Raw genomic sequence first — 21,209 nt, forward strand, 5'->3', positions numbered from 1 at the left:
CGCTTATTCCTGGAGAATTACGTCATCGCAATGCCCAGAGTCCTGCAGGAACTTGCATTCAAATGCCCACAGCAGGGTGCTGTTCAGTGTACTGTTCCCACTATTAGGAAAGGCACACATAGACAATACTGAAAAGCAAGTGCAGGCTGCAATCTGAATAAATCGAAAATGGTGTGGAGGTGTCAACATTCCTTCATCACCGGAAATCCCACAAAATCCCCGAAAATAACTAAAAGACCGATATCCACTTTTTTTTTGGTCAAATAATTAAATAAAGAAGAAATTGTAAACAAAAGTTTTCAGGAATAAAGACAGAAAGAAGATGAGCCATAGGAGGCTGTGCAGCCGTGAGGGGGCGGACCACTACAGGCGCGCTCTGCACGACGCGCGTCAGCGCCGGCGCCTCGGCAAATAACCTCATTCTGCATACGGACTGTTATTTAGTGGCTCTTCTCCTCTTGAATTTGAGATAACGGTACAAGTGTGAGCCACAGTTCAAGTACCGCCATGGCTGCACTGTCGGGGGGTGAGACGTGCATCAAATACCTGATGTTTGCCTTCAATCTGGTGTTCTGGGTGAGTCCGAAGCAAGAAAATATTTTATTCTCGTTTGCATCATGCCTGTTTTTCTACGTGTGTGTGTCCGTGTAGGTGTGCGAACGTGTGTGAGGTTTGCGTAGGAACATGCGCATTCGTGTGAGTGCAGGTTACTATAGTGAATGAAATTACACGGTATAGACGTCCCAGATGCAGAATTGTGCCGAGCGCCCACGGTGTGTGTCTGTTACTTATCCCCGGATTTTCTGAGCAGCCGCATGAATGAATTATGGCTCTGGCTGCCACTAAACACAAAGTGTCCCAATGTTTGTGGAGACCGTGCGGGCTGGAGAATAATCCCCAGTGGCCAAGTGACCCAGTTCCACCGCGCAGACTAGCCACACTCTGGAGTTTGCGCGCATGGCATTTTAATACTTCCAGTGAGGGGGAGGGGGCTTATTGTGGCAGAGATATAGCCCCAAAATTAAGTAATTAACACTTCGGCCCCTAAAAGAGTTGTTAATGGAAGTCTGTCTCCTTGGCGGTGTGCGCGCGCACGTGCTTGTGCGTGAATCCTAGATATCCCATGTAGGTTATGTGTGTCCTGCTGTCCTGCGCACCCGCAGGGTGTGTCTTGCTGTGGTGTTTGAGTGGGATGTGTGTGTGGTTTCAAATGGATGTGCTGCCTTTTATGCACGTTTCTAATCTGCGACGCTATACATAGAGCTAAGTGTAGCATTAATTACATGGCAGACAGATTTCCCACGGCATGTGAACGCTACACGTGAGAGAGAAATTAAAAAAAAACCGCAACTAGTTTTGAGTTTTAATAAGATTGATGAAAATAGATCATTATAATCACTTTATAAATTCACAAATGTTTCAGAAATGGAGAAGCTTCAGGAAAACAATACATTATAAATTACAGTATAACTCTTAATCAGCAGAATCTGTCAACACACAGGGACGCTTACTTATAACTAGCGTCCTCATTTTAAAAAACTTCTCTTCTGAGATAGGAACTAACCAGGATCACAGAGTCCAAACGGTTCTCATGTTTTGTCATTTTTCCGATCTCGTCATTTAGGAACGTGTTGGGTACCCGAAAGCGTAAAATGTTGACGATTTGTCACCTAGCGTAAAATATTACGCTTAAGGAGTGAGAACGTGTTGGCCAGTGCACACAGAGCAGAGTTCGCAAGTTTTGCTTGGACTGGATCAAAAACCACTTCTGGGTGCAGCAGAAGCTGTAGGTGTAATGGGAAGCAAAAGTCGACCCATTCAATGTAGGTACGAGTTCAGATACCAGAGGATTAAATGTGTCGTCAAGCAGGTATTTTAGGAAACGTTTACATGCCTGGACACAACCCCTCTATCTACCAGATCATAACACCCTGTAACTATACATGGAACAACAGGTTGAAAGCAAAGAGTTACTTTGGCCACTCCCTACCTCCATAATCAGGTGACTCTGAAAGGCACGGTATTGAGAATACTCTCTCTTACCACTACCTTTGCGTTAGCTTCTTCCTGGAAAAAAAGGCACTATTTTGTCACAGTGGTGAACGATTTAAAGTGACTCAACATGGCTCTCGGTGGGGGAATCAAATGTGTGAAATATCTCATGTTCATCTTCAACTTTTTCTTCTGGGTAGGTGTATTTTACTTTTTTATTTTTTTATTTTTTTTTTTTTGATCTGGTGGTTTGTGTGTGTGCGTGAGCGTGAGCGATAAAGAAAAGGGGAAATGTTTCAACTTGTGTTACAGTTCTGTAACAAATTTCTACTAGACAACATATTTTAAAGGATGGAGAAAAATTGCAGCAATACGGCATAAAGTATTCAAAACAACAAGCATTTGTCAAAACGTGAGAAGAAAAGGCAAAGTGACACTCCCACGCTTTGAAAAAAACCTGCGTGCCACCTTTCTGCTCAAAGTTAAACATTTACCAACCTATCTTTGCCGGAGGCTTGTAAGTGGCCTTGTATACACGTTTTTTAAAGTCCTAAACTCTGAGTTTTAGAATCTTCACATATTTCAAATGACTTGCCACTATGTGTTCACGCTAAGTGAAAATGTCGAAAGGAATGTGTGCAAGCTGTGACCATGCAGGCTTACTTCTCTGTTATCTGTCTCAGAGCTTAAAAATCAAAAGTGTAATGTTCAGTTTCAGTTTATTTCGGGGTATTTGTTTTGTTTTTCAGAAACACGAAGCTGTGTAGGTATTGAATTGTAATATTTGTAGGTGCTGTTTGATTGATTTGTAGCCAAATAGAGGTAATTACTGTGAAAGAGGAGTTTCCGCACAAGGCATTGTTTATTAAATTATATTTAAAGATTTCTGTTTGAGTACTGCGAAACTGTAAGGATGAAACCAGGAGAAACAGCTGGTCAGTGCAGTGTTTTAAACTCAGAGGCATAATTGCTTGCTGATTAGGTTGGCAAGCGGGGGATGATGCATGCATGGACATGATGAGGACAGAGTATGAAAAGTTTTCTTCTTGACTCAACTTTTAATGAGCAAACAGTATGCAGATTGCATGGTGCAAATTGCAATATATGTTGTATGTGACTACATATATTTTTGTGTGTTGCAGCTCGCCGGCACTGCTGTATTAGCTATAGGACTGTGGCTAAGATTAGACCAGAAGACCAAAGGCTTGTTTGAAGAACCAGATTCTTCGTATGTGTTTTACACAGGTAAGATGCAGGGATGTTTATTATATCATAGCTATTTGTATAAAAGCTATTTATTCTTCTCTGTATATCACATGATGTGTTGTGTTTGTGTAGGTGTATATATTCTGATAGCAGCTGGAGCACTGATAATGGTGGTGGGCTTTCTGGGATGTTGTGGTGCCATCCGGGAGTCCCCCTGTATGCTTGGAATGGTTTGTACCACTTAATAATCTTCATAACTATCATATTCTATTAACTAATTTTGATCTAACTAACGTAAAAATTTAAACTGTCTTAGTGATTTCACTTAGCTGCACTTGGACTTTTTATCTCACTGTCACAAGTGTGCTTTACGGACTAACCTTGGGCTCACTCAAAAGATATGAGATGTCTGCCTTCATCTTTGTTTACTGAACTGTGTGAAGGCCACGGAAGAGTCTCTTAGATTTCTCTGCACTAGCTCCCTCCAGCTCCCACCATCCCGCTCCGTCTGGCCATAATCTTCTCTTCTCGTATTAAATCTCTCAAGAGGAGGAGTAAATGAAAACTGGGTTTGGCTACCCTCAACTGACCTTATGTGTTCATACATGGGCGCAAAAGACATGTGCGCAAGCATGCCTGGAAGCAAACAGTCAGCTGAGTTTAATTTAGTCTTTTTCTGTCTGCAGTTCTTCTTCTTCCTGCTAATCATATTTGCCATTGAGGTAGCTGCTGGAATCTGGGGATTTTCTAACCAAAGCCAGGTAACATTTCAACAAATTATAACGCTAACTATCAGGTTGAAAACACTTTACACAGACCTAGTACACTACAGGAATCCATGTGAGAAAACACTGCCAGATCAGAAAAATACAAACCAAATCCAAAAAAGCGAGTCGAGTAAAGGGATTTGGAGATTTATATGTCTCTGTGACATATATTGTATCATCGTTTCTCGGTTTACTGCTGTGTTGCAGGTGGTGAATGATATCACAGGATTTTACACACAGACGTACAACAACTACAAGTCAAGTGGAGACGAGCACCTCAAAGAGACACTGCGGGTGATTCAAACTGAGGTGAGCCTCTTTCTAATTCAGGCCGACTGTGATCTTATCCAAAAGAAATTTGTCACCTACGGTAGAGTCAGATAAATGTTGTTTATTATTTCCAGGTGAACCTGGTTTTCTAGGACAGTTTTGTTTGTATTACCGTTCTTCATGAGAATTACTCCACAGCTGCTATGTGTGAAGCTAAAACTGTGAGATGATTACGCACAACAAATTATACAGGAACTACAAGGAAAACTTGTATCTAGTAATAACACTTCTACCACCTCTTCTAAGTCTCACATCTTAACCTGCTGTATCTCAGGCTTAATGTCTGCACTAACACATGTCGCAAAAGCTATTAAGAGAGAGGTGCAGGCTTTATTTGGATGATCTGTATAAAAAGGATGGACATGGTCTCCAAAATGAAGCCTTAAACCCCCATTCTATCTAATGACCAACAATGAGTGATTCCTCAGATAGTCCATAAGTGTATATGAGAAGAGCATGATATTAATTAAAAAATATAAATATATATAAAACCTTTTAGAATAACATAAATGGCAGCCCAGGGTGTACTTTAGTGTGGAATACTTTTTAATTGACAGTTCACTATAGTACATGTGTACAGTATCAAAAACCAAAATGAGTCCACAAATCATTTGGTGATGCCACGGTGACTATGTTTAACCTCCTAGGACCTACATAGGGCCTGATATCCACTTACAAGGACATTATACTGCCACTGTTCTATTGAAATTTAAAATGAATGTCCTCTTATGTGGACCTCATTTTCCTCAGAAACAAAAATCAGGTGAAAAAAAAAAGGCGATTCTTTGTTTTTACATTCATCAGGTCACAATCAGCCAAAATAACAAAGATAAATTAAAAATGCATGCCATGAAAAACCACATTTGGGGTGGGGGGGGTCTCTTTTTTCATCTGCATTCATGGTCATCATGTTCATTTACAACATATGTTCATATATGTTTACAGCTGAACTGTTGTGGTCCAAATGGGAGGTTACAGGAAACAAACCCAGAAACTTGTCCAAAGGGAGAGCTGCTGGAGGAGCTCATTACTAAGGTATGACTATCCTGTGTGTGTGTGTGGATAGAGATGGAGAATGGAGAAATCAAGAGGCATGCTGGCATGCTTCATCTCTCTGAGATCTGTGGCAATTACTGTAAATCAAATGCATAATCATGGTCCGATGTGTGTCATAAGTCTGTCAGTCTTCCCTTTGCAGAGCAAGCCCCCAGTCTCTTTGCAGTGTTACTATAGCAACGGTGGTTTACAGGAGCCCACATGCCCTCAGGCTGTCTTTTATGTGTACCATCCCACAAGTCATGCTCAGAAAGCTCAAAGAAATCATTACTATCTTTTGCAGAGCTGCCCTGATGCCATTGAAGAGGTGTTTAACTCCAAGTTGCACATCATAGGAGGAGTAGGCATCACCATCGGGGTCATTATGGTGAGCACGTGATTGATTTAACTCTTAATGCTACTGTGCTGAATGAGGACAGTCCAGAAATGAGCTCAAAACTTGTACCACTCTTTCTTACAGGTGTTTGGGATGATCTTTAGCATGCTCTTGTGCTGCGCCATCAGGAGGTCCAGGGAGGTGGTGTGACACCCTCTCAAAGTCCTCATTAATGTTGCATGATGTCATTCCTAGAGTCCCACGACTCTCCACTGCCAGTAGAAACACTGCTCGTTAAAGGGGGGATAACCTAAGCTTGGGCTGGGTGCACATATTTCTGATTGCATTATACGTCAGTCTTATCTGTGCTGCTGACGCTTAGGCCCACTTTCCTGGACTAGATAGCTGTTATGTGGTTATAAGGCCCAATTATAAAATGGGTGTCATCTGTTATTCAGTGGCAGTGTAGTAAAAAGAAATGTGTACTTTTGTGGTGATTTGACTGAAATTAGTGTGTGAACAGCTAATTATCTAAACAAAACATGATACTATTGTATACTGATAACATTTCTATCGCTGTCACTTGGGGTTATCTACTAGCAAGAACATGGTCCAGATATTAAAAAAAACCAAAAAAGCAAACACTTCTGCACAACACAGCCTCAGCAGTTTTACAGTTCCTTTTTTCATGCAACTTCTTAAGTAAAATTAAGGTGATGAGTAGCCAGCTGAATACCGAGCTGTTAACTTTAACCAGCTTGGTGCTAAAGTAGCATCTTGATTCCTGTATTTTCATGACTTTTGATTTGTTCCTTATCCTGATTTGTGTTTGTAAATGTTTTCCTTTTTGTATTTGTAAGATTTCTAATGTTAGCTGTTTATATTTTTACGTGCAGTTTGACGATGCATTTTGCAGTGTCCTCTTCAGTTTTACAGAGATTGATTTATATCATATGCACTGTTTCACAGAGACAAAATTTAACAATAAGCGCCAAATAAACTAAAATGTATTGAGTCGACTATGAGTTTACTGCAACAATCGTAAAGGTTTATTTATAGAGCCTGTGAGAGATTGTGAATTCGTAAGCATACAAGATGACAAGAAAATATAAACAATTTAGTCTAGGAAAATAAAACTTGCCAACAAGGGAGCATTTAAGCATTTAAATAGAGAAATAAAAGTGGACCATAAAATAATATGACCTGCAATTATCCCCATACACTGTAATAGTAAACAAGTTGGTGAACATTTAACTTCACCTGTTCTTAGGTCACTTGGTAACATTCATAACTACAATGAAAATTTAAGAGTCACACTGATTCACTGTTAGACTGAGCCTTCTTTACATTTTAGATTTAGCTGCTCACGATACAGCGTGCTAGAGTTAGACGTGCGTAGGTGTCTCTATAGGACTGACAACAATGACAGCTACACTCAAGCTTGTTTCCTTTTTCGCAGTAGGAAAAAGAAAAAAAAACATTGGGAAAACTCCCCCAGCTTCCCCTTCTTTGATATTGGCAGCTATCAGCTGACTGACTCCCTTAGAACACAAACAAAGACAAGAAGTGTCTTTGTTTCTTAATTGTGCTGTTACAAATATTTTATGGAAAATTTTTGTCTTCAAACCTAATGACACGGTAGTTACGGTAAACAGTATGACTAGTTAATGTCTGAGTGACTCACCGTTTCCATCTAAACAGAGGCGAGTATAGAAGTAAATAGAGTTTGTGTTCCTCTGATTACAGCACAAGGAAGCATGTTATGATTTGGTTGTTGACAGCCGGGTGTTGCCCTTCTAAATGCCTCAATCGTTTTTTGGAGATAACACTGATTATAAAAAAGGACTGTATTTTTGTGAGGTGATCTGTATTTAAACCGTTTGTGTAAGGGACAAACTAGCAAGGGAATAGGCCAGGAAAATAGAAAAGGAGGAGAAATTTTAGAGAAAATGTATGACTATAATACTGAGAAAAAAAAGGCATTAACACGTTCTCACTTGGAAGGTTTGCAACATAAAAATGTTAACCCTTTAAAGCCGGTCGGAGCGGGCATGCTCCGTTTTGCGTAACTATTTTTGAATCCCGGTAGCACTGCAACCACGTAAGCTAGCGCAATAATTTTTTTTTCATATGAAACCGATGTATGAAACTTACATCTTATGCCATCAGCTTGTCCTAAGTCACAGTTTCCTTCCACATATAGCTTTGCAAAAACTGCATAAAAAGCACTTGCAGCAACAAAAACATTATATTCCAGAAACACGTTTTGCCGCCTAGTGTATCGAGCCAAAAATGATCAGAGCTACACGATATTTGATGATCTCTTTCCAATGCTTTGCAGTTAAATATACATTTAGGAAATACTACCAGATATTTTCATGTGAATGTGTTTCATGTTTCATTTTACGGAAACGTAGAGCTGCCACCCAGGCAAAAGAAAAAAAGAAGTATATCACGTTATAACGTGAAAAGTTTATTGTTCTAACAAGATACTTTTCACGTTTGTACAATATACTATCATGTTTGTACAATATACTTTTCACGTTTGAACAATATAATATCACGTTATTACAATATGCATAAATATCACGTTCGTACAATATATTTATATTGTACGAACGTGATATTTATATTGTACGAACGTGATATTTATATTGTACGAACGTGATATTTGTATTGTAATAACGTGATATTTATGCATATTGTAATAACGTGATATTATATTGTTCAAACGTGAAAAGTATATTGTACAAACATGATAGTATATTGTACAAACGTGAAAAGTATCTTGTTAGAACAATAAACTTTTCACGTTATAACGTGATATACTTCTTTTTTTCTTTTGCCTGGGTGGCAGCTCTACGCTTCCGTATCATTTAAACTCTCCAATTACAACTGGACATTTTAACTTAAGAAACAGCGCCACACCTGTCTGTATTTCTTCCCCTTGGAGTGCTTATGGATATATTATCGCTATTAACCTAAAAACACGTTTTAAGGTTCTTTGTTGTTAATAAATGAGCCATATGAGAGCTAATACTTACCTCAAACAGAGTTTATATTTATTTTATCGTTTTTTTATTTTTTACTTTAAACAGTTTTCTTCGGACCAAGAACTGCGTGTAACGTCACTGGCTGCCTGCTTTGATCTATCAAAGCCTTCTTCGAGGTGGGCGTGGCTTATGGCATGCGAGGCCATAAATAACCCTCCACCATTCCAGTAAAGCTCAGTTCACAAAGCATTTGTGCATCAGCACAGCAAGTGTAATTTAAGCGCATTTAGTTAACAAAGAGCACACATGTCTAGCACAACTCCAACCACACATCAAATGAATCCCACTTCTCCAATTCAGAGTTTAAAAAGTACAGATACAAACTTCAACATGACTACTCCACTCACTTACACCTCAGTGGAAACTTGGGAGTTACTCATCAACCACTTTTTTGGTACAATTGTACCACAGTGGCAATCTCTGGTACCGTTCAAACCAGAGTACTGTGACTTTCATCTGCTTTCCACTTTGTTAACAGACATGCTGAAGTTTACTAAAATGTTAGTGAGATCAACTAGGGAACCCACAGAGAATGGAGATCCAACCTCCATGCAGGCCTCTGAGGTCTGTCTTCAGTCCGTGGGCGCAGACTGCCCTGAGAAAACAGAGGATACAGGAGCAAAGGACAGCATCCTGAATGAAAGCTCTGTAGGTGACCACAGTGATAATGCAAACATAGAAACTCCAGGACTGGAGGCTCAACCAGCCCTAGACTGCATGGAGAATGGAGATCCAACCTCCATGCAGGCCTCTGAGGTCTGTCTTCAGTCCGTGGGCGCAGACTGCCCTGAGAAAACAGAAGATACAGGAGCAAAGGACAGCATCCTGAATGAAAGCTCTGTAGATGACCACAGTGATAATGCAAACGTAGAAACTCCAGGACTGGAGGCTCAACCAGCCCTAGACTGCATATCTGTGGGTCATTCAAACACACAACTCGAAACACCAGCCACAGTAAAGCCAAAAAAGAGCTGTATGAAGAAAAACTTCACAGCTGATACAAAAGACTTTGACAAAACAAAGTCTTGTCCCCTGGAAAAGCCTGTGAAGCTAGAAGTACCTGAGCTGCACAGTGACACTGAGTCTTTAACTTTTTCTAGTATCAGTCCGCTACCTGATTCTCTAGGCGAACGCTCTGTAGAAGACCAGGGAGAAACTCCAGGATTGGAGGCTCAACCAGTTGTAGGCTGCATATGTGTAGACAACTCAAGCTACAGAGATGAAACAGAAAGTCGAGGACTGAAAGATGAGGCAACCCCCAGATTTCAGGGATTCCTCAGTGACAGTGAGTCTTTAACTTCTTCTCAGATCAGTCCACTATCTGATTCTCTGAGCGAGGAAAAGTTGTGTGTCAACAAAGTTATTCAGGTAGTGGTTTCAGAGGCCATAGACAATGTCGCCTCTAAACACAAGCTCTTCACAGAGCGCCTCACTCCTGACTGCATTGGTGATCGCCTGCTTGAGAAAATCTGGCCAGAAATTAATGGCAAACATTTGGATCTATCTCCAAAAAGCCTAAAAAATATCCACAAGGCCATTTTAAAGGATCTTTGCAAAACACACAAATGCAAGGAAAAATATTTGATTTTTAGTCTGAGGGAACAGCTTGATAGCATTACTGTTCCAATCTTCACCAAACACCTGCTGGGATTACCAAAAAGAGTACTCAGTGTATCTAAAAACCGGGACGAGTACTGGGAACTTGTGGAAAAATTCACTAGAGACCTGGTAATACACAGTATGGCCGAACTAAATGAGACGACGACATGGCATTCAGGAACAACTGACTTCATTGTACAGAGGCTTAGCCAAAAGATCTGGAACAAAATTTTGTCCAAAAATTATAAAATCTCCCTAGAGAACATTGAAGAACTCAGCTTGACAGTATACAATGATCTCCATGAAAAGTGGGATTCTCCAGGACAGTTCATGAAGTTAAGCAACCCAATGGTTGACGACATAATTGTCAATGCTTTCAAAAAACATGCCAAGCTGAAGAGACGAAATGTCATCTCTAGGATTTTCTCATTTGCACGCTAAAATTTAACTGACACGTGCGTGTCTTAAAATAGCTTAAAATATTTATTTAAAGTGTGCCATCTCATTGAAATTTAGTTTTAAAACCAGAGTGGTTAAAAATAACCACTCTTTTTCACCTGCCTTCCTTCCCTCATTCCCAACTGGCCGCAGCAGATGGCCACCCCATTCCTGAGCCTGGTTCTGCTGGAGGTTTCCCCTTGTAAAAGGGGGTTTTTCCTTCCCACTGTCGCCAAAGTGCTTGCTCGTAGGGGGTTGGAGTTTCTGTGTATTATTGCATGGTCTTGACCTTGCAATAATACACCTTGAGGGAAGTGGGGGTTTTTTTGGTTTGGCACCGTTTCTTAACTTAAAATGTCCAATTACAACAGGACATTTTAAGTTAAGAAACAGCGCCAAAACAAAAAACAAACAAAAATAAATAAAATGAAATAAAATAAAATGAAATAAAAATACATTTTGTGTTTCGTTTCATTTGCTTTGAATTTGCTGAAAATGGAATATCAGATTAGTTTAGTGTGTAAATAAAAAGCCTTCCATCTGGTGTTGTACCTCTCTCTGTCTTTCTGTAACGTAGATCACAAGCCAATATTTTCCCCACGACTCCACCGATCAGCTCGTGTCAATCTGGAGTTTACCTGCATACATCCTGTTCACTCTGTCAGAAGTTTCGCACCTGCTAGTGATTTAGGAAACACCCCCAGATTGCCTGGTGATAGTCACAGTTTAGTGTGGGCAGTAGCCTGCTCAATATAACGTATAATTACGTATATATCTATAACGTCTCATTATGTTATAACTACATTAGTGTACTTTGTTTCCTTAGCTCAGACCTGCTGGAGATTGCCTTTACTCTCAGAGGGACTTATCCGAATTAAAACAGGTCTCTAACGTAGAGCATAGAATAGAACTTTATTAATCCCTTTGGGGAGGTCAATTTATTGTTTATTTTTGAGCATGTGGTTTCTTTGTCTGTTCTTCCCATCCTCACTCAACTTTAAAAAGCAGTGCAGCTGCATGGCTGCAGATGTTTGTATGTTCCCTATGTTTGCTAGTACCACTTAATTAAATAACATGAGCTCTTTTACGCTTCCACCCCAAAGACTTCAATAATTAAATAACAACCAAAAAGGTTTCAGTTCTATTTATTGTTCATTCTTATGGCTTTCCACCTCTGACACACCAGGATAAATTCAGCAGCGTGTGAGAAAGAGGAGGACAAAGTCGGGCCAGGGAGCACAAACCTAGAGATGAAGAAGAGAACAAGGGAGATCAGACATGATATAGCCAAAAAATTATTGTGATAATAGATTTTCCTCACATCGCCCAGCCTTTATTTCTAGCTCACACTACAACAAGTAATAAGAAATATTTAGTGAAAAAGAGAATACAGGTCAGGTAAAAAAGGAAAGTCAATTTTATTTTTTGAAATAAAACATTTTATTTATCTGAGCAGCAGATTACAGATACTAGCATTAACAAATGCTCCAGTAAACTCTGAAGTACTGATTCAACTTCTTTACTTACGTAAAGGTGAAAAGTACAGGCTCTGCAATGTACTCAAAATAGTAAAGAGAGTAAAATTAGATATTTCAATGACATTTCTACTCGCTATTTTTGTGCAAAGCTAACTGAAACTTGCTATATCATAATAATAGAATTATATTAGTACATTAGAATAAACTCAAGTTTTTTCTAAACCAAAACACGCAAAAAACATGGAGACACAGCTTCATGACAGGAATCACAGGAAAAGATATTTTAAGACACTAAGGGAAGGCTGTGGTTTAAGAGGGAAAGCTGCCACGGTTGTGTTTCATGTTCTGTGTTAATATGTTTGAGTATTGTATTCCTGGGTTTGGTTATCTTTATTTCTTAAGTCTTAGTGATCTTAGTTCTTCTTCCCTTGGTATTTATCCTTGCCTGTGTTAAGTCTCTGTTGCCCATGTCTCCCCAGTCACTGCGTTTTAGCTTATATGTCTAGAGTTGGTGTCCTCTGTCACTACGTCTTCCCTGTGTCCCACCTCTAGTTTTTTTGAATTTCCTCTGTCAAGCTTCCTGTTTTATTTTGATAGTCCTTGTCCTTTGTCAGCATATTCTGTTTTGCTTCCTCCCTGCCTCGTCATGTCTAATTAGGTTCAGCTGTGTCTCCCTCCTGTTGTGCATTTCCCTCGTTACCTTGTGTGTATATTTAGTGTGTGCTTCCTTCTGCTCCTTGCTGGTCTGTCTGCGTGTCGTTCCTTGTGCGTCGCTGTGTTTCTTCTGCCTGTTTCCCCATGTCTGCTGGTTCCTCATCCCTTGCCCATGTTTCCATCCACAGGTTATTTGTTATCCTTAGCTTTTCCCCAGTTTCGGTTCATTTGTCAGTTTTTCTGTCCCTCACCAGACATGTCAAGAGCATACTAATTGGAGCATAGACGAAAAATGGACAAAAAGTACCCCATGCTGTGGTTAAGCGATAGACAGACAGACTTGAATACAACCAAAGGCAAGCCCACCGGACCCTCTGGGGCCCCTACTTTTATAGGTAGTGGTCTACTACACCCATCCTATCTAAATTTTCTTGATCTCATCTCTGGCAGGTGGTTTTGCATGTTCTCCTTGTGTTTGGAGGGGTTCTCTCCAGGTTCTCCGGCTTCCTCCCACAGTCATGCAGTCAAGACATGCAGTTAGTGGGGTTAGGTTAATTGATCATTCTAAACTGTCCATAGGTTTGAATGTAAGTGTGAATGGTTTTCTGTCTCTATGTATGTAGCCCTGCAACAGACTGGCGACCTGTTCAGGGTGTCCCCTGCCTCCTGCTCTATGGTAGCTGGGACAGGCTCCAGTTCCCCCGTGACCCTGACAAGGATTAGTGGAAGAGAATGGACAGATAGTTGGATATATCTTGTGGGTATAGAAAAATCACTGTGCCAAAAATGTATTAAAGTGCTAAGTATTTACTCCATCTTCGACATGAGGGAGCACTGAGAGAAAATATGTTTATGGCTTTTATCTTAACTAAGACACAATCTCAGTCCTCGCCTTCGTCCTCTGTGCCCTCCCAGGAAGTCCTGGCGAATCTACGTGACTGTGTGTGTAAAGCAGTGTGTGTAGGCAGGACAGTGTCCACCTTAAGGAGACTTGCGACACATTGCAATACGGCAAGAAGTAGCTGGTATTTACAAGAGACAGATTCAAGGCCCAGGTCCAACTCTGAAACTTTTGAAAATTTGTCACCCTCTCTACAACAATGCAAGCTTAGTTTACCATCCCCCAGAGGCCCTTCGGCCTGTATAGGGCTTATAGTACTTTCTCGTTTATATACAAGGGTAAGAGGGTGGGAATAATTTGGAAACTTACTTAGAAAACTTATGACCCTTCTTTGAGACTCCAGGAAATGGCGCGGACTGTGAGAGTAAATCTTTTGAGGCACGCTCAGTAGGGCATTTGCCAAGAGCTGGGAAACAGAAGCATCTATATTTAGGTCAGGAGAAACTGAGCAACTATGTCCATGTTGTAGGAGGGCATGGTGTAAGAGAAGCTCAAATAACCCACCAGCAGATATAACACAGCCTGACTTTAACACACACTTTTGAATGGGCTGTATAGCGGTGGATCTGTATGTAGTTTGCTCAGTCAGATTATCTGTATGTAAAGATGCGCTTTTATGTGACTGCAGGGTTCTCTTTGATGTTGTGGTTGCAGCTGCATGCATGGGTTCCCACATTCTAAGTAGCATGCGAATGGCATCTTGTAAAGCACATGCATACTGTTCAATCTGTCCTTCCCCTGGGGCACAGATGATCAGACTGCAGGGTTTGATGGTGATTCTTTCTTCCGAGTCCTGGAAAGCCACATGGACATACCTGTGGAAGAGACAAAACCCATACAGTAAAAAAAAACAAAACAGCATTAACTCCTGTTTTGGAGATTACAGATAATGCTAAACTTCCTGTTGCTATCTATAACATTATACGTGTACACTACATTACTCAAGACGAAGTGTGTTTTTATACCTGTGGGCTCCGAGCTGTATCGGCCGGCAAAAAGCCAGTGTGGCTACGTGCTCTGATTCAATCATCGAACAGTCCCAGATTGGGGTAGTTCCACTTAGCTGGGAAAACAGAGAAAGTTCATCTTCACTGACACACTCCACAAGGCACATCTCTGCCTGTGTGGCTAAAGCCAGGACAGCAGCAGACTGTTTTACTGCAGACAGAAGCACACAAACACCCAAAGACTGCAGCTTCGCAATAACACCCTGCAGTGAGCTTTCCATCCAGGAGCTAAAGAGTAAAATACTTCTCTCCTCCTTCATTCTGCCTCCATATCCCAACTCAAGCACGTCTCCTGTGTTGAGCAATGTTGGTTGCAGCAACCCGGTGAGAACTACAGCTTTAACTGGCTGGTCGTCAGTCTTAAGCGGTGGCGTGGCAAAGTCCCTGTGGATTACCTGCCCCTTGATTAAACGTGAAGAGCGGACAGGAAAGCCAGACACAGGTGTATGGAGGGCAGGGAAGTAGTCGCTTACAAGCTGCAGAGAAAATGAAGGTAGTTGATTTTTAAACTTCCAGTGACTGAGCAGCTCACATGTGAGGTGACTACTGAAGTCACAGTGCGTGTAACCACAGCGTGTGTGAAAAAATGATCTTAGCAACTTTTGAACACAGAGATTGTTTGTGAGAGACGGCGTTTGTCCTTCCACAGTGAAATCTTCCCACGAAATGCAGCCTCCATAAGGGACCACTCCCGTAGCAATGAGCTCATCCAACTCCTTCAACCCAAATGCTAGCAGTTTGTCAGCCAAGTGTCTGGCAGTGGCAGCCTCTGCTGCTTTTGTTGAGTTATAAGAGTGAGACACATTAGACTCCTTGCTGGCTGCTGCATGAATCAACCGTAGCAATGATGCCAGCAGCAGGATAAAGGTTTTGGATCCATCGCCTGTTGAAGAGCTATGCTTCCAGACACACTCCACCACCATCCTAAAATGAGGAACACACAAACACGTCACCAAGAAGTTAAACCTAGAAAAATGTCTATAATCATTCAAGTAAATGTCCGACTGTTAACCTGGCCAACGGATGCTCCAGATGTAGTGCCGTGAGAATGCGTGTCCCACTGCGGCTCAACATCGCCTGTCCTGTGTCTCGTGTGAACAGCACCTGTCCTCCTTCAGGGCCAAAACTGCGAAGGATCACCGCCTCCAGGACACTGACTGCCTGCAGGACATGTTCCATGTGTAAGTGCCCCATTGGCGGCATCCTTTCTCCCAGGAATGAGCACAGGCTGAAATTTTAAAAAGTCAGAATTTAAACTGTGGCCTGCAATAAATAAATACATAATATATATAAACCCAGTATTTTTATTTTTTTTAAACATGAACCCTCCTAATTAAAACACTCTTTGGATTTACACACAACATACTGGCTCGCTGTAAAGCGGTATTTAAACATTAGTGTTGCATGCAGTGTAGGAAAGGTGTCAGGATAAATCTACCATGGCCTTCTGTGCTTGGCAGACACTTAAAAGCCTTTCAGAGGATATAGAGACAATTAACTAGACAGGTCTCGACTGCCAAATCAGATATATGGTTGGTAGACTTGGGATGGCTGGCGGGCCATGATTTAATTAAGGGATCTAGAACTTCATGGGTTGGAAGTTGACCTGACTGCTTAGATAAGCAATGAGAGGGCATAACTGTAGACACTGTTAGATCCTGCCTAAGTGAGAAAGCAGTAATGATGATGAACATTGTTAACAATATCTGACTCAGAGGCGTGGCTGCTTGTCTTTTTTATATATGTGGAAACAGGAGCCACACTAGGTTAGAGAGGGTTCCAAGGAAATCGAGGTTTGACTTTGACTGATCATGTAATGACAAAAAAAAAAAAATTGTGTAGTTGAGGGTTTGGAGACGGCATTTCAAAGGAAATCCAAATCCAGCTTTTCTGAGGATCACAGAAATCTTGGCAATGTGATAGATCCTTACAAGCAAAGTAAGAAAATCAAATCTATGATAAATTATGTAGGTTAGAGAGTAGAGAAATATTATTTTGGTTTACAGATCAATTGGTTTCCACACTAGAAAACTGTTTACCCAAAAGCTATTGAACCATACTGTATTGAACAACATCTATAACAACAATGCTTAGTGAATATTTTTCCATTAAACAACATTAATTATTAAAGCATGGCAATAAATATATAGTATGCAAACCATGGGGGTTTTTTTGGAGAAAAAACGTTTACTTGATGAAACAGAGATTATTGTGTAACAAATGGGCAGAAATAACAGGAAAATGCTCAGAAGTAGAAAAATAAAAATTAGGTTCAAGAGGAATTTACCTAATAAATCAAATCTGACGCAGACAAATCTCTGTATCTTTTTAGAAATTTCGATATACAACTTGTATTATTATGTATTTTTCAGTGGGTTTTATGTATTTTATACATTGTAATCTAAATGTTGACACTGTGGGCCATAAATATCGTCAAAACAAGCAGAAGAGTTCTTAATCATGAACGTCTCGGCTCTTACACCCCCTCCAGGACCTCCACTGCAGCGCAACACTTCCAGAGTCTCGAGACGAGGCAGGAATACTTTACTTTAGACAAGACTTATGATGGATATCGGATTTAGGGATATCCGATTATAGGGAAAATTGTTAATTTCTGGAGGACGAAAACGTCCACGAGGTGCACTTGCCCAAAAGCCTAGCAAAAATAGCTTTACTGATTGGGGCGGACTACATTCAGTTCTGCTCTATAAAATATAATCGTCGGAGATTCTTTTTTTTAACTGCTGTTCTTCATCTGCCAAGACCATAAAAACCACAAATTAGAGTTTCTTAGCACGAATCGACAACCTTACTGTAGCTTTAACTACAGTATTCGACAACCGGTATCACAGTTACTATGGTTACTATGCTAGCTACGTTAGCGATGTAACTAGACTTAGAAAACCATTCAAACCACCGGCGGTTTCCGCGAGCCTATTTCATTTTAAAAATCCGGGTGTGTTTCAGAATATCTTCAAATATACCTTCTCTGATTTCTGAAAAATTAAAACGTGGCTTGATTTTTCAGGACTTTACTCACCATCAGTTGCAACGGATCGCTCGCCTCTGTGCTTCTTCTTTGGTTGAGGTAGCTTGGATTAGAAATCGCTGCTTCCACCTAGTGTATCGAGCAGAAAATGATCAGAGCTACACGATATTTGATGATCACTTTCCAATGCTTTGCAGTTAAATATACATTTAGGAAATACTACCAGATATTTTCATGTGAATGTGTTTCATGTTTCATTTAAACTCTCCAATTTCAACTGGACATTTCAACTTAAGAAACAGCGCCACACCTGTCTGTATTTCTTCCCCTTGGAGTGCTTATGGATATATTATCGCTATTAACCTAAAAACACGTTTTAAGGTTCTTTGTTGTTAATAAATGAGCCATATGAGAGCTAATACTTACCTCAAACAGAGTTTATATTTATTTTATCGTTTGTTTGTTTTTTACTTTAAACAGTTTTCTTCGGACCAAGAACTGCGTGTAACGTCACTGGCTGCCTGCTTTGATCTATCAAAGCCTTCTTCGAGGTGGGCGTGGCTTATGGCATGCGAGGCCATAAATAACCCTCCACTATTCCAGTAAAGCTCAGTTCACAAAGCATTTGTGCATCAGCACAGCAAGTGTAATTTAAGCGCATTTAGTTAACAAAGAGCACACATGTCTAGCACAACTCCAACCACACATCAAATGAATCCCACTTCTCCAATTCAGAGTTTAAAAAGTACAGATACAAACTTCAACATGACTACTCCACTCACTTACACCTCAGTGGAAACTTGGGAGTTACTCATCAACCACTTTTTTGGTACAATTGTACCACAGTGGCAATCTCTGGTACCGTTCAAACCAGAGTACTGTGACTTTCATCTGCTTTCCACTTTGTTAACAGACATGCTGAAGTTTACTAAAATGTTAGTGAGATCAACTAGGGAACCCACAGAGAATGGAGATCCAACCTCCATGCAGGCCTCTGAGGTCTGTCTTCAGTCCGTGGGCGCAGACTGCCCTGAGAAAACAGAGGATACAGGAGCAAAGGACAGCATCCTGAATGAAAGCTCTGTAGGTGACCACAGTGATAATGCAAACATAGAAACTCCAGGACTGGAGGCTCAACCAGCCCTAGACTGCATGGAGAATGGAGATCCAACCTCCATGCAGGCCTCTGAGGTCTGTCTTCAGTCCGTGGGCGCAGACTGCCCTGAGAAAACAGAGGATACAGGAGCAAAGGACAGCATCCTGAATGAAAGCTCTGTAGATGACCACAGTGATAATGCAAACGTAGAAACTCCAGGACTGGAGGCTCAACCAGCCCTAGACTGCATATCTGTGGGTCATTCAAACACACAACTCGAAACACCAGCCACAGTAAAGCCAAAAAAGAGCTGTATGAAGAAAAACTTCACAGCTGATACAAAAGACTTTGACAAAACAAAGTCTTGTCCCCTGGAAAAGCCTGTGAAGCTAGAAGTACCTGAGCTGCACAGTGACACTGAGTCTTTAACTTTTTCTAGTATCAGTCCGCTACCTGATTCTCTAGGCGAACGCTCTGTAGAAGACCAGGGAGAAACTCCAGGATTGGAGGCTCAACCAGTTGTAGGCTGCATATGTGTAGACAACTCAAGCTACAGAGATGAAACAGAAAGTCGAGGACTGAAAGATGAGGCAACCCCCAGATTTCAGGGATTCCTCAGTGACAGTGAGTCTTTAACTTCTTCTCAGATCAGTCCACTATCTGATTCTCTGAGCGAGGAAAAGTTGTGTGTCAACAAAGTTATTCAGGTAGTGGTTTCAGAGGCCATAGACAATGTCGCCTCTAAACACAAGCTCTTCACAGAGCGCCTCACTCCTGACTGCATTGGTGATCGCCTGCTTGAGAAAATCTGGCCAGAAATTAATGGCAAACATTTGGATCTATCTCCAAAAAGCCTAAAAAATATCCACAAGGCCATTTTAAAGGATCTTTGCAAAACACACAAATGCAAGGAAAAATATTTGATTTTTAGTCTGAGGGAACAGCTTGATAGCATTACTGTTCCAATCTTCACCAAACACCTGCTGGGATTACCAAAAAGAGTACTCAGTGTATCTAAAAACCGGGACGAGTACTGGGAACTTGTGGAAAAATTCACTAGAGACCTGGTAATACACAGTATGGCCGAACTAAATGAGACGACGACATGGCATTCAGGAACAACTGACTTCATTGTACAGAGGCTTAGCCAAAAGATCTGGAACAAAATTTTGTCCAAAAATTATAAAATCTCCCTAGAGAACATTGAAGAACTCAGCTTGACAGTATACAATGATCTCCATGAAAAGTGGGATTCTCCAGGACAGTTCATGAAGTTAAGCAACCCAATGGTTGACGACATAATTGTCAATGCTTTCAAAAAACATGCCAAGCTGAAGAGACGAAATGTCATCTCTAGGATTTTCTCATTTGCACGCTAAAATTTAACTGACACGTGCGTGTCTTAAAATAGCTTAAAATATTTATTTAAAGTGTGCCATCTCATTGAAATTTAGTTTTAAAACCAGAGTGGTTAAAAATAACCACTCTTTTTCACCTGCCTTCCTTCCCTCATTCCCAACTGGCCGCAGCAGATGGCCACCCCATTCCTGAGCCTGGTTCTGCTGGAGGTTTCCCCCTTGTAAAAGGGGGTTTTTCCTTCCCACTGTCGCCAAAGTGCTTGCTCGTAGGGGGTTGGAGTTTCTGTGTATTATTGCATGGTCTTGACCTTGCAATAATACACCTTGAGGGAAGTGGGGTTTTTTTTGGTTTGGCACCGTTTCTTAACTTAAAATGTCCAATTACAACAGGACATTTTAAGTTAAGAAACAGCGCCAAAACAAAAAAACAAAACAAAAAATAAATAAAATGAAATAAAATAAAATGAAATAAAAATACATTTTGTGTTTCGTTTCATTTGCTTTGAATTTGCTGAAAATGGAATATCAGATTAGTTTAGTGTGTAAATAAAAAGCCTTCCATCTGGTGTTGTACCTCTCTCTGTCTTTCTGTAACGTAGATCACAAGCCAATATTTTCCCCACGACTCCACCGATCAGCTCGTGTCAATCTGGAGTTTACCTGCATACATCCTGTTCACTCTGTCAGAAGTTTCGCACCTGCTAGTGATTTAGGAAACACCCCCAGATTGCCTGGTGATAGTCACAGTTTAGTGTGGGCAGTAGCCTGCTCAATATAACGTATAATTACGTATATATATAATATATATATATATTATATATAGACGTTATATATGAGACGTTATATATATATAATATATATAACGTCTCATTACGTTATAACTACATTAGTGTACTTTGTTTCCTTAGCTCAGACCTGCTGGAGATTGCCTTTACTCTCAGAGGGACTTATCCGAATTAAAACAGGTCT

General features: G+C 40.7%; 4 protein-coding genes across 11 annotated transcripts; 3 read left to right on the forward strand and 1 right to left on the reverse strand.

Annotated features, from left to right (window-relative positions):
- The first annotated feature begins 353 nt into the window (after positions 1–353).
- cd9a (CD9 molecule a) lies at positions 354–6,686 on the forward strand. Of its 2 annotated transcripts, none has more exons than XM_003440400.5 (8): positions 354–576; positions 3,135–3,237; positions 3,331–3,428; positions 3,885–3,959; positions 4,173–4,274; positions 5,241–5,330; positions 5,635–5,718; positions 5,812–6,686. In XM_003440400.5, exons 1-8 carry the CDS (start codon positions 508–510, stop codon positions 5,875–5,877), a joined length of 687 nt encoding a protein of 228 aa, XP_003440448.1. In that variant the 5' UTR covers positions 354–507; the 3' UTR covers positions 5,878–6,686. The 2 variants fall into 2 exon arrangements, with proteins under 2 accessions (XP_003440448.1, XP_003440447.1); XM_003440399.5 differs by lacking the exon at positions 354–576 and adding an exon at positions 1,989–2,188.
- A 1,773-nt stretch (positions 6,687–8,459) lies between these two features.
- LOC112841663 (uncharacterized) lies at positions 8,460–10,951 on the forward strand. The gene is made up of 2 exons (XM_019361583.2): positions 8,460–9,258; positions 9,451–10,951. Exons 1-2 carry the CDS (start codon positions 8,967–8,969, stop codon positions 10,758–10,760), a joined length of 1,602 nt encoding a protein of 533 aa, XP_019217128.1. The 5' UTR covers positions 8,460–8,966; the 3' UTR covers positions 10,761–10,951.
- Positions 10,952–11,886: 935 nt separating this feature from the next.
- On the reverse strand, positions 11,887–18,333 carry bbs10 (Bardet-Biedl syndrome 10). Of its 7 annotated transcripts, none has more exons than XM_019361579.2 (7): positions 18,213–18,331; positions 17,838–17,915; positions 15,810–16,025; positions 14,756–15,721; positions 14,295–14,605; positions 14,100–14,196; positions 11,887–12,001 (listed from the first exon to the last, which is right to left on the reverse strand). In XM_019361579.2, exons 3-7 carry the CDS (start codon positions 15,998–16,000, stop codon positions 11,899–11,901), a joined length of 1,668 nt encoding a protein of 555 aa, XP_019217124.1. In that variant the 5' UTR covers positions 16,001–16,025; positions 17,838–17,915; positions 18,213–18,331; the 3' UTR covers positions 11,887–11,898. The 7 variants fall into 7 exon arrangements, 5 of the variants coding, with proteins under 5 accessions (XP_019217124.1, XP_019217125.1, XP_019217122.1 ...); XR_003220877.1 differs by having other exon boundaries at positions 11,891–12,001; positions 14,510–14,605; XM_019361580.2 differs by lacking the exon at positions 14,100–14,196 and having other exon boundaries at positions 14,510–14,605.
- A 112-nt stretch (positions 18,334–18,445) lies between these two features.
- On the forward strand, positions 18,446–20,806 carry LOC109202903 (uncharacterized). Its single transcript, XM_019361582.2, has 2 exons — positions 18,446–18,759; positions 18,952–20,806. Exons 1-2 carry the CDS (start codon positions 18,468–18,470, stop codon positions 20,259–20,261), a joined length of 1,602 nt encoding a protein of 533 aa, XP_019217127.1. The 5' UTR covers positions 18,446–18,467; the 3' UTR covers positions 20,262–20,806.
- Positions 20,807–21,209: the final 403 nt, after the last annotated feature.

The sequence above is a fragment of the Oreochromis niloticus genome, linkage group LG7, assembly GCF_001858045.2.
Source record: "Oreochromis niloticus isolate F11D_XX linkage group LG7, O_niloticus_UMD_NMBU, whole genome shotgun sequence".
NCBI classification, from domain to species: domain Eukaryota; kingdom Metazoa; phylum Chordata; class Actinopteri; order Cichliformes; family Cichlidae; genus Oreochromis; species Oreochromis niloticus.

Coding starts and splice junctions, on each gene's coding strand:
- cd9a (XM_003440400.5), top strand. CDS start 508: ATGGCTGCACTGTCGGGGGGTGAGACGTGCATCAAATACCTGATGTTT. Junction 3,238..3,330: donor TTCGTATGTGTTTTACACAG/GTAAGATGCAGG, acceptor GTGTTTGTGTAG/GTGTATATATTCTGATAGCA. Junction 5,331..5,634: donor TGGAGGAGCTCATTACTAAG/GTATGACTATCC, acceptor TATCTTTTGCAG/AGCTGCCCTGATGCCATTGA.
- LOC112841663 (XM_019361583.2), top strand. CDS start 8,967: ATGTCTAGCACAACTCCAACCACACATCAAATGAATCCCACTTCTCCA. Junction 9,259..9,450: donor GGAACCCACAGAGAATGGAG/ATCCAACCTCCA, acceptor TGGAGAATGGAG/ATCCAACCTCCATGCAGGCC.
- bbs10 (XM_019361574.2), bottom strand. CDS start 16,000: ATGCCGCCAATGGGGCACTTACACATGGAACATGTCCTGCAGGCAGTC. Junction 15,722..15,809: donor CTGGAGCATCCGTTGGCCAG/GTTAACAGTCGG, acceptor TCCTCATTTTAG/GATGGTGGTGGAGTGTGTCT. Junction 14,606..14,755: donor ATACAGCTCGGAGCCCACAG/GTATAAAAACAC, acceptor TCTCTTCCACAG/GTATGTCCATGTGGCTTTCC.
- LOC109202903 (XM_019361582.2), top strand. CDS start 18,468: ATGTCTAGCACAACTCCAACCACACATCAAATGAATCCCACTTCTCCA. Junction 18,760..18,951: donor GGAACCCACAGAGAATGGAG/ATCCAACCTCCA, acceptor TGGAGAATGGAG/ATCCAACCTCCATGCAGGCC.